Source organism: Homalodisca vitripennis, unplaced genomic scaffold (genome assembly GCF_021130785.1).
Source record: "Homalodisca vitripennis isolate AUS2020 unplaced genomic scaffold, UT_GWSS_2.1 ScUCBcl_2440;HRSCAF=7202, whole genome shotgun sequence".
Lineage (NCBI taxonomy): Eukaryota > Metazoa > Arthropoda > Insecta > Hemiptera > Cicadellidae > Homalodisca > Homalodisca vitripennis.
In genome coordinates this window covers 57335-69969 of record NW_025778563.1, presented here as the reverse complement: position 1 = coordinate 69969, position 12635 = coordinate 57335, and the positions used below count along the sequence as shown (strand labels likewise).

Here is a 12635-nt window from a genome sequence, read left to right as displayed (position 1 = left end):
AAAAAATTTGTCAAATGTGTATTTTTATAGCCATTGTACACGTACATGTACTTTAATATAAAGTGGTCGGTCTAACACTCAAGCTTTAAGTTCAACCAGAAATGTGTTTTAAAGACAAATATACATCAAAACTTAGCGCCTTCAAATAGTGATTGGCTATTTAATATACGTAACAGTCTCGTAGTTGTAGTTTATAATGTGAAGGCGCTTTGATAACTTGATATATTGCAGGGCCGCCTGGTGGCGAGTGACATCAATGGGCAGAGCAGATAAAACCTTTTGTGTGTGTGTGTGTGTGTGTGTGTGTGTGTGTGTGTGTGTGTGTGTGTGTGTGTGTGTAAATGATAGATTTATTATAAACGTGCTTTAATAGGCAGAGACCATTATATACATACCAATGACCTTAAAAGTTAAATCTGTGAAGGTATTATAACCTTTCACCACTGTTTCCACTGCGGAGCTGCAAAGCTCGACCCTACCCTACATTACTCTTATCTGAGCCACTTTTCTGTGTAAATCACAACTTTAGGCTTAGGGCTGAAATATATTCGCTGCTTGAATCTCTGGTCTTATAATAGTTAGAACAGCAACCTTTATATACACTGTTTGTAGTCAGTATTTAATATCTTAGAATAGATTAGAGTGCACGTCGCGTCGGGTTTAAATTTTCTGTAATGATTATTATGTACGCTATGGTTACCAATTTAAGTATTAAAATACACCTGAATTTTTATTTTAGCACTGTGTTCTGAGCCGGTTCCAAGTCTTGAGCCCAGTTATCTCCCCGGCTCATGTTATGTATTTTATACGGTATATGTAAGTGTTGTTCGTTGTGGCTGCAGAAGGCAGTGACAGTGTTGTTTGAGAGCGCTCTGCACATCCTCTTCAGAGTGGCAAGGAACTTCTAAATTCTTGCACGTTAGAGGAAGTAATTGTGGATTTTTTTACCTTTTCAAGTTTTAATGTTATTTATTTTTCAATTTCCCCTCTAACATGCTGGCGTAAGTTTCTGTTTCGCACTGACAAGGTCCAGGAGAGGAACTCTAGCCTCCTGCTTCTCTCTCATCATGGGTGGTCGCGGACAGTCTCCAGGGTTTTTCCTGCTCTGCTGGAAAACTGGCCTCCATGATGAGCTGAACACCACTAGACAACATATGTGATATCTTGCTATTTGTTATTTATTTATCTGTTTATTTTTGTTATTGTTGCCAGTTATTATAGTTTATATTTTGTTATTTAGTTTTTAAGTTTAGTTTAAATGCTATTTAGTGTTATTTCTTGGTTTTCATTAGGATCCCGCCCTTAGCCAAAGGATACCGGGGTGGAATTGGCAGTTCTTGTTTTAAATTATGGCTGTTCCTATTTTTTTATCCGTGTGCACCTGAGACGTATGACCGACATATTATGTTAACTGTAGTAATGATTTTTTTATTGTTTGGCCAAAATTTTTATTTCGACAGAGAGGTTCTTATCTTGGTTAATGAATTTTTTCTTACTTTGTAGTGGTGACTGCGAATTAAAAAATGAATCTGAGCACGCTATCCACGGTGTTTTTTCTTCTTTCCTTCTAGGTTTAATTCTGATCCCCTATCCCGTTCGCCACCATGGGGGCTCGCTTCCTAGTGGTCTATTTTGGGTGTGCAAACGGAGATGTGCGGTTACAAGTCTTTGTTTGAAGTTTGTTTTTAGACGATGAAAGGATTGATAGGGCAACAAGATTTTCCGGACGTTTTCCATCTTTCAGTTATACAAAAAATTAGTAACACTACGTTTCGAGATCAGCAATCTGATCTGTTCTTCAGGTACATAAGTAATCTAACATATAATTAAAATCTAGAATAAAGTAAACAAATCATACCAGAGCGTTGTGACATGCATAAGTCAGGAACCACCACGTTTTGTATCAACTTCACTCACTCTAAAACACGCACTTAATAAAAAGAAAAACACAACAATAGTTATAAAAACGGAACTACAGAATACAGGTCACAATAGGTCTGCATCCCTCGACCAACCGCATCTTACTGATCCCATTGTTTAACTCTGACTCGTAATATCACTATAGAGGTCTTTAAGAATATATATATATACTTAAGAGTTCCTAATAAATATCATAAGTGATGCGTAGTCTTCTTGGATTGACTGCTTAGTTACTCTCTAAGAGATCCTAAATTAAGTTAAATATTTAAAACTAAATCATCATTTATCAGCAGTACAACCTCTGCCGTGACAGTAGCTCGCTTGCAAGATCTAATAGATTTTTCGTAGTAAAAGTATTTCTCTTGCAAGTTCTAGACGACTCTACGTAATGATAGTAGATCGCTTACAATTGCTACTCAAATTTCTGTAGCAAAAGTATTTCGCTAGCAAGTTCTAGACGACTCTACGTTGTGATAGTAGATCGCTTACAATTGCTACTCAATTCTCTGTAGCAAAAGTATTTCGCTAGCAAGTTCTAGACGACTCTACGTAGTGATAGTATATCGCTTACAATTGCTACTCAATTCTCTGTAGCAAAAGTATTTCGCTAGCAAGTTCTAGACGACTCTACGTTGTGATAGTATATCGCTTACAATTGCTACTCAATTCTCTGTAGCAAAAGTATTTCGCTAGCAAGTTCTAGACGACTCTACGTTGTGATAGTAGATCGCTTGCAATTGCTACTCAATTTTCTATAGCAAAAGTACTTCGTTAGCAAGTTCTAGACGACTCTCCGTAGTAACAGTCATTCAAAGTGATGGTCAATTTTTACGTAGTAACAGTCGCTCGATAGCAAGTTCTAGTCGACTTTCCCTAATAACAATAGATTTCCCTTAATTTTATAGAAAAGGAGCTTCATGTAAAATTTAAAGTCTCAGTTCGCACTCTAGATATCCAATTGAGGGACAGATAGTCCTTGCTAACTCTCAGCCAGTTGACATGAACTGACATGGGTCGTCATCGTATCGAAGCTTCATTACAGTTCAAAGTTCATGCCGTAATTAGGTTTTAAAATCATTAAAAACCGATATACATACAGACAGAAGGAGCCTGTCTTCTGTTTCCTTCGTTGACACTCCGCCAATCAATTTCGAATAACATTAATCCACCCTTTTAGTGCCACGGGCGGATGACATCGGCCTGCTTACTTGTTGCGAGAAGTGCCGCGGGCCGATGACATCGGCTTTCGGTAAAAATTATACTGCGCAGCCGGTATAAGTATTTTTTTGGTATTTTGGAGCTAAGGAAAAGAATTTCAGCGTATGCAGTGGAAAAATAACCCTGAAGGGAAAAGAAGACGTGCAAATACTGTTTAAGTAAAGTGAAAACAAACTAGGGTGTCACTTGCACTGCCTTCCCCAACATCGATGCCCTTACAACGTTTGAATATATCAATTAAAGATCTACACCAGGGTTCACTCTACGTTCGATCAGCAGGTTCTCCAGCGGTCCCTCACCAGGATTGAAACGCGGTGTGCTGCCAATTCTATGGAGCTGAATGTCTCCAAGTGCGAAGTGGTGTCTTTTTCTCGTAGTCAATTTCCATATATCTTTGACTACCGCATCAATGGATTGGTGCTGAGAAGAATGAACAGTGTTAAGGACCTTGGAGTTGTTTTCACCTCTACACTCGACCCTTTGGAGCATATTGATGGTGTTGTATCAAGAGCTTACTCCCTCTTGGGATTCATCATGAGATCGACTTGGAGCTTCAGGTCACCCCAGTCGCTCCTGATCCTCTACAAGTCTCTCGTTCGCCCGGTCCTTGAGTATGGTTCAGTGATCTGGTCCCCTCATCTTATTACCCATATCGACTACTTGGACCGAGTTCAGCTTCGTTTTTTGAGGGTGTTGGGCGTTCGAATGGGCTATGGCTACCTGACGACTCCAATTGAAGAATTGGAGCTGAGATTCAACCTGCATCCTCTTCACACTAGACGTCAATTGCAAGATCTTCAGCTTCTTTACAAGTTGGTTAATGGCAAGTTGGATTGTCCTGACCTCCTTCGTCAAGTAAACTTCTACATTCCTAGAGGAACTAGATCAAAGGCAGTGTTTGGAAGAGTATACCGGCCAACTAGTTATGCTAGCAACTGTGGTTTGGCGAGGATGCAGCGTACTGGGGGATTGGTCTGCGCTGGGTTGGATTTCTTCCAGGGCTCTTGGTTGTCCTTTAAGTGGAGGTGCTCCAGGGTGTTGACATGAGTTCATCAGTGCACGTACTTGTTATTATTCTTATGTTGTTTATGTTGTTTTACCTCGTAATGTTTAATTGTATATTATTTTCCTACATATTATAGTTCTGTTATATATATATATATATATTATCCTCTACATATTATAATTCTGTTATTATTTTATATTCTATTATCATGTTGATTTTCAAGTGGTTTGTTTTGTCTGACAGTTTATTGCAATGGTTACCTTATATTTGATTGTTATCATTGTTATTCTTGACCTATTTATTATTGATACTTGTTATTGATTAGTTACATTCCTGCTATGAATGTTAAATAATTTTTGGCGTCAAACTATTGTTGTTACTACTTTGCCTTATGATTATTTGTTATGCTGATTGCTGTGTTGTTGTTGTGTATACAATGTGATGTTCTATTTTTCTAGCTTTAATTTAATATAGTCATCTTAGAAGTCTGTAATTTTTGTAAATATGTTAAATGGCGTTGTACCGTTGGAAGTAATAATAAATTAATTAATTAATTAAATAAAACCAATTATATTGTAAATATGTATATAAACTGTATTGCGTTTTTTCTAACAAGACATTATTTTATTATAAATAGTTACATATAGACAAATTATTTACAAAGTTATGATGAAATTTCACGGAACTTCTTTATGTATTTATCCTGGCAACAGCTCACAAGTAACAATTGAACTTATATAAATATTTTATAGTGTATAAAACAATTAAAATGGGCACTAAATTAATTTGATTTGCTTTAATGTAAACCTGTTTCAGATAGTTTGTTACTATCAAAAATATTGTCAAATGCATGACTAATATTCCCTGACAAAAAATTAAATAAAAGTGATGTTTTTAATTTCAAACTAAAAAAAAAAATAAAAAATGTGAAATTTTTAAAACATTTTCTGATATAATTATGTTTATGTAAAAAAATTTGTTATCATATTATTACCCATAATTTTACATAAAAACAAATAAAAAAGTGTTAGTCTATGATGTGCCATAAGAGAGTTATGCATGTTTTCTCTATTGTATGTCAAAAAGCTGTTTTATGGCTTGGCACTACTGAGTAGCACATAGCGAAATGGCTATGGCACTTTACAGATGGCATTGCGAAAAATGCCTGGCATCAAAAGGGCTAATCCATGTATATGATATATAGGTATTTGAAGTCAAAAAAGTTATCCTCTTATTGAACCTTCTTAGCTCCTAAAGCATAAAAACGTGATTTATTTATTGTTAGCTACACATAATCTGTAAGCACTTCCCCCCCCCCCCAAAAAAATACAAATACGGGCAGTATATACTTGAAAACTGTAGAACCTACTTAAGTTTTTTGTTTTTTTTTTTAATAACAGTGTATGATTAAAACGTGTACCCCAAATACTTAATACCTATGAATGAAAAATCCCATAGTATCATAATACACAGAGTACACTGTGATGATTTTGATAACGGTTTTAGTCTAGGCATTTCATCGGATGTGGGCGTGTGAGATTTAATAGCCAATTATTTACTTTTTCGCAGTAAGTTGCTCTTTCACTTCTTAAATCAAGAAAACGTTTAGTTTTGAAAAGGACATTATAAAATAATTAGCTATGAGTTTCTATTTTAAAATTAACTGCCAGTCAGCAATAATTCCTTTCTGGATATAAAGAATTGAAGTTAGTTCACCAGTAAATACTGTTATATTAGTGTTCTTAGCTTTGTTTACCTTGTTTTATTAGCCGCTTTATTGTTTACTAATAAAAGTCGTTTGTTTATTTTAGATAAAAAAGGTTTTTGTTATCTAAAAGAGAATTGTTTATGCTGTATTCATAATAAATTTTCTGTATTAAATAACAAATTTGTTTTATTTTTTCTACAAAGAAACAACCTGCAGAATCCACCACAATTTTAAATACAAAGTTGGATTAATTATTTTGAGACCATGCAAGATCAATAGCTTTGATGGCACTTTTAGGAAGTTTTTTTTGACAATTTTATTTACAATCTGTTCAGACATTCTTAGAACAATAAGTAAATTAGATAAAATAATAAATTAACACGAGTTAGACTCTATCCAGCGATAGAGATAACACAAATAAACAAGAAAGTTTGAAATTAGAACCTAAGAGGTAAGTCCAGGATTGAGTGTCTCTTCAGACGTGTAACTGACGCACTATTATCCAACAGGTTCATCGCAAGGTAGTTCGGATGAGAATACAGCTTGTCTTGGTACTTCTTGATGTAGCGAGTTATTTCCTCTTTTACTGTGGGAATTTTGGTTTCTTGATGTATTAATTGATTAGTTATATACCACGGAGCTTCCAGGATGTTCCGAAGGACTTTGGACTGAAAACGTTGGAGAATTTCGATGTTGGAGTTACTGGCTGTACCCCAAAGCTGTATACCATAAGTCCAAACAGGTTTCAAAATCACCTTGTATACTAACAACTTATTTCTTAATGATAATTTCGACCTCTTGTTTAAAAGCCAGGATATTTTTTTGAATTTTGAGTTTAAAAATAATCTTTTGTGCCAGATATGAGAACGCCAAGTTAGTCTTCGGTCTAGATGCATACCCAGATATTTCACTTTTTCAGATTGGGGGAGGAGGACATTATTAAGAGAGACAGGTGGGCAGTTAGCAGGCCTTGTTGTGAAAGTTACATGAGTGGACTTGGTTTCATTAACCTTCATCCTCCATCTCACAAGCCACTCCGACAAGTCATCCAGCTCAGATTGTAGTCGTTGGGATGCAGTTCCTGGGACTTCATGAGAGGCTAGTATAGCGGTATCATCAGCAAAGGTGTCCATGGTGACATCGGCTCGTACAGGTATGTCAGATGTGAAGAGGGTGTAGAAGATTGGACCCAATACACTGCCTTGTGGAACGCCCGCCTCAATTTTGTGGAGGTCGGAGTATTCGTCTTGAAATTTGACTCGAAAAAACCTGTTTGACAAATAGAACTTGATGACATTAAAGAAAGAATGAGGAACAATTAGTTTTAATTTATAGAGGAGACCCTCATGCCAAACTTTATCAAAAGCCTGACTGATATCAAGAAAAGCAGTATCTTTTTGCTTCCAGATCTTCCTTCACTACATTGACCACACGATGAATCTGCTCAATGGTAGAGTGCTTCTGGCGGAAACCAAACTGATGGTTGGGGATAAGGTTGCCGCTATCAATAACTTGCTGAAATCGTTTTAGAAAAAGCTTCTCAAAAACTTTTGAAGTCACAGGCAATAGACTTATGGGCCTATAAGAACTAACCTGATGTGGAGGCTTCCCAGGTTTAGCTACCATGACAATTTCCGATAATTTCCACTGTGCTGCTCAATTGAAATGCTCAATTCTCAATATTGCGTTGAAGACAAAAGTCAAAAACATAATAGCTTTCCTCGGCAGTTCTTTTAAAATCCTTCCTGTAATGAGGTCACACCCAGGAGCTTTGTACGGCTTCAATTGTTTCACAATTATTTCAGTTACTTCAGAGGGCTGAACAGGAAGTGATAGTTGGGTAGGTGATTCTAATAAGTATTCAATTTCTGGGTCAGGAGCTTGAGCTGAGTCACTGGGCTTGAACACATCGCGTAAGTGCGTAGCGAATACTTCAGCTTTCTCCTTGTTGTTCTTGGCCCAGCAACCACCTGGCAAGATAATCGGAGGAATCGGCACTCTTGGACTAGTCATGTGTTTAGTAGTTTTCCACATTGAATATTTCGTGTCTTCTGTAGGAGTTAGACTTGCAGTAAAAACCTGAAACCTTTCATTATTGAAGTTAGATAACAAACGTTTCAAATCCCGCGCCGCTCTATTGAAGTTGTTTTTATCACGAGGATTCCTGGAATTTTGCCAAATCCTACGAAGTCTTCTTTTTTGAGCAATCTTTTTCTTGATGCTAAGAGGGTAGTTCAGGCCATTAGTGGTTCCATTTCGTTGATACGGCGTTGATTGCCAAGCACACTTCTGGACTGTCCTGTTAAACAATTCAACAGCTTCATCTATTTCACTATTTGTCTTCAAGGAAACGTGTAAAATGCAAGTTTTCATCAAGAAGAGATCGAAATTGGTCCCAGTCAGTATATTTAGAACTTAACCGCAGTGGACCCTCTGTAGTAATGGCAGATTAACTTAAAGTGAAGATCAATGGAGAATGGTCTGAGGATAAATCAAGACAAGATTCTACACGTGTGTACGTTTGGGAAATACCTTTAGTCACGAAGAAATCAAGCAAATCAGGAATTTTTAAGGGATCAGTAGGCCAATAAGTCGGTTCTCCCGTAGAAAAATATTGATAGTTATTGTCGTTGATAGTCTTGAGGAGATTACGGCCTCTGGGATTGCACAGCCGAGAGCACCACATGGTGTGTTTCGCATTAAAGTCACCCCCCGCAATAAATCTACAACCCAAGGTTTTGAAGAAATCGCTGTATTGCTGGTATGAAACGTTATGACGAGGAGGGGTATACACAGAAGATACCGTGAGTGGACCTGACCAGTCTTCAATCACAACACTGGAAGCTTGAATATAATTATACTTATAAGTAGGTATGGCATGGTGTTTTATACTATTTTTAACTAATACCGCACTACCACCATGAGCAGTATTATCTGGATGATTACAGTGATACAGAGAGTAAAAATGAATTTTGAAATGTGTCATATATGTGAAGTGAGTTTCGGAGATAAGCATAATATCAACTTTATGAAGACCAAGAAATATTTTAACCTCTTGAGTATGGTTGCTCAAGCCATTGGCGTCCCAAAGTGCTATTCTATAAAAATTATTCATTTTAGCTTCGAAATGACGGAAGACAATAGGTTCATTAAAGTACCTATCTGTTCAGCCTGTTGTATCATTATTTTTTCAAATTTGCTGAAAAAGTCGTTAAGTGTTTTACTTAAAGCGTTTTGAGTACTGTTATCTTCAGACATCGAGTTGGATGCCACCTGTGCATATGACCGTCCCGGCAGGATTCGAACAGTGGATGGACTGGGAGGTCTTACCACTTCTTGGGCTCCCCGAGGTGATTGATCATGAGTTTTACTTTCAGCTACTTTGGGTCTGATCGGGGGAAACGATTTTTGTTTAAGTTCGCGGTACACATAACAACCTTTGTAGTTCGCCGGGTGGTTCCCCTCACATAGAGCGCAGGTGGGTGGGGTATCACTGGATTTCAACCATGCCCGTGTGTCATGGTTCTGGCCACATTTAACGCACCTGTAAGGGTGCCAGCAATACGTTTTGGTGTGTCCATAACTTTGACATCGCTTACACTGAACGATCTCGGATTTCCTGAGCGGTGGTTCAAAGGTAATTTTTACATTAAGGAGGTACTCGATATTAAATATATCTTTGTTACACGGATTTGGTTCCAGATAAACAAAGAACATTGAAAGAGGTGCTTTGGTTTTATGCTGTCTCATATTCATTACGTTGCGAACCTGGAACCCACAGGATTCAATAGCATCTTAATGTCCGCAACATCAGTGGAAAAGTGCATATTTTTTAAAACCACGCGATATGTTTTCTCTCTTTTGATTTGGTTGGTATGAAAGGTGACCTGCAACTCTTTTAGTTTGTGCACCAGCTTCCGATAACCGTCAATAGTTGTTGTATTAACTTTGAATTTGTTTTGGCTGAGGGATTTAAATGTGTAGTTGTCATTTGGGATAACAGTTTCAATAGCGGTTATCATGCTCTTAACGTTTACAACGTTGAGTACGAAGATCGGAGGTGGTTTATCCTCGCCAACATGAGACGGCGGCGTCGCTGTGGTGCTCTCATCCATCGTATTTGACCCTCCAATAGCATCGAAACGATTATTTGTAGTTAATGAGAAGCTACTTGGGTTTGAACACAATTTCTTCGATATGTCGGGACCGTTCGAAACCAATTTCCTAGGTCTTTTGAATGAACCAGTCACTGTTTGCCAGTGGATGCCGTCATTACTTTCTTTGTCCTCAGAGTTTCGGGAGTTTGGAATGCCTGTAGATATTACTGCTGTCTGATTATAACCGTGATCATGTAGAACATGAGCACTATCATCAGTGAAAGCATTTTCACAAGTGGAACATGTTTGCATCATAAGAATCTACAAAAACGTAAACAATCAAAACATAAACACAAACAAGACAAGGTTATGTAATAGGAAGAACAAAAAACATTACATTACGAACAATAAACTACATCAAAACTATTATCAAAATAAACGAAATCAATTAATAACAGTCCTTATTATCAGTTTGTGAACTATTTCACGAGAAAAAAGCAAGTTTATAACAAATTTCACAGAACCAAATACAATACATGTTCACCAAATAACAAAGTCAGCGTATTATTTACTTTTAGGAAGTAGAGTTGTTTTCTTTGTGTATTCCAACAGTTGATTGGAAAGTGGCAATCGTGACGTTGGAAATTGAAAATACAAAATGCGTCACGTGGTATCATACAGTGGTTGACGACTCAGTCAGCTGATATTGAAGGAACTGTCGCTTAGGCAAGTGTTAGATTTCCGAAACTGTATTTTTAAATTTAATAAAAACATTTTGTGAATTAATTATATGTTTAATTTTTTTTCATTATAACAAAACAACAACACACAATCAATGTAAATTATGCTAGTAAATTATATACAAAATATAAAGAAAATATTTAATAAAATTTAATTTATGTTACACATAGATTTAATAACTCAAGGGTAACCATAAATAGTACATTTCCATGTGGTTTAATGCAATAATATTAAAATAAAATATCTGAAAATGATGAATTGTAGGTTTAATTATTGACTTTGTTTCGAAACAGCTTGTAAAGATAAATTAATGAGTTCTTAAGGATGGAACGTTTTGAATGAGGATTAATTTAATCTTATCTCTTTCCATCTCCCAGATGGCATTCAACTCATCAGCTGTGGTTAAGTATTTGAACTCTAACATATCAATGCGAAGAGGTGAAAGGTCGCAATACTTTGTGAATGAAATAATTTATTGTTATATGTGTCTATTTATAAACGAAACAAAGTTCCTTTTATTATAAAAAATATTGGAAAAACAAATACGTATTAAGTGATAACAGTGTCCTCATAGTGGTAGCATCAAGTAATTAATTCGTTTTTTTATTATATGTATTACCTTTGTTCCCTCGATATTAAAGTGTTGAAACGGTCCTTTGAAACCTGTCAGTTGTGGTCAGCTCTTCACAATTCGCTGCATTACTTGTATAGTAACAGTCCATTTCATAGAAGTATAGCATTTTTGTTTCAATAATGAAAGGGTGAAAACCAAAGAGAAAGGATGAGGGTATTTTGGGAAATTATGGATCCTGTAATATGCTTTCAAAATAAGTTATCTAAACGAGAATTACTTCCAGCATTTTACCAACATCAACCTTAATGTACTGGGGATGTAGCTCCAGTTATGAAGAAGCACTGCAAAGAGTTCATTTTATAATGTTTCGACGTCAGAGACACATGGACTACAAAATATAGTATGATCTAGGTGAAGAGGTAGTCGCATTGTCTCATCAGGTGCACAATGGAGTTTACTACGATGTGACAGACACAATCTTTAAGCACGGTGGAGTAATCGAGTTTTCTAAACATAACTTAGCTATGGTGGGAAGGGTTGAACCAATGTAATGTTGAGTTTGCTCCAGTTCACCTTTCCCTCAATGCAGCGTCTGAAATCTGTCACTCTCACTTGACTCCTGAAATCTGGAGCCATGTTCGTCCGAAGAGATCCAAAAGAGATTGGCGATTAAGCTCAAAATGAATTCTTTACATCGTTTTGACATCTATACTACAAAATATAATGTAATATAGGTGAATATAGTCGCGTTACGTATACACCAACTTATTATAGAAGATAGTAGGCTTATTGAATATCTATTATCTGGAATACAGAAATTGTATTCAACTCAATTAACTCTCCTGACAGGAACAGCCGTCGTGTTGGAGTATGATTATGTCATCAAGTTTTAGCAGCTTTAGCGATGACAAGCCGCTTCAAGTATCTAACCTCAGTTGCCTTACCTGTAAATTGTATATACCAATACCATTTGGTAGTTAAATGGTATTACTACCATTTAACCTGTAAAGCACTTGTATCGTGGTTTTACAACGTAACATAAACTTAATTCAATTATATCACTCTAACTGATTGAATTATAATGACGTGATATATTTCCAAGTAACGGTAAATTTACATTTATTAGTAAAGGTTTTATTTACTCGTCTATACTTTATTTATTTGATTTACGCGTACAGAAATAAAATGTCATTGGTTATAAACGACAGAAGATTTAAATATCAAACCATGTACTTTTCGGACCATCTTTTAGGTGGTGAGAGTTATGCAACATTCAACAATTAAATTCTAGAGACATTTTCTTCAAGAGACATTTTATTTCATATCATTTGTAAACATAATTTGCAAAAACGAATAATTAGAGAACTGCTA

General features: G+C 36.2%; 1 protein-coding gene across 1 annotated transcript; it reads left to right on the top strand.

Annotated features, from left to right (window-relative positions):
- Positions 1-3392: 3392 nt before the first annotated feature.
- Positions 3393-12157, top strand: LOC124372054 (the record flags this gene model as incomplete). The annotated part of the gene is made up of 3 exons (XM_046830412.1): positions 3393-4096; positions 9107-9202; positions 12114-12157. Coding segments are annotated over 3 exons (844 nt in total), but the record flags the coding sequence as incomplete, so codon positions are not given.
- Between the last annotated feature and the right edge of the window lie 478 nt (positions 12158-12635).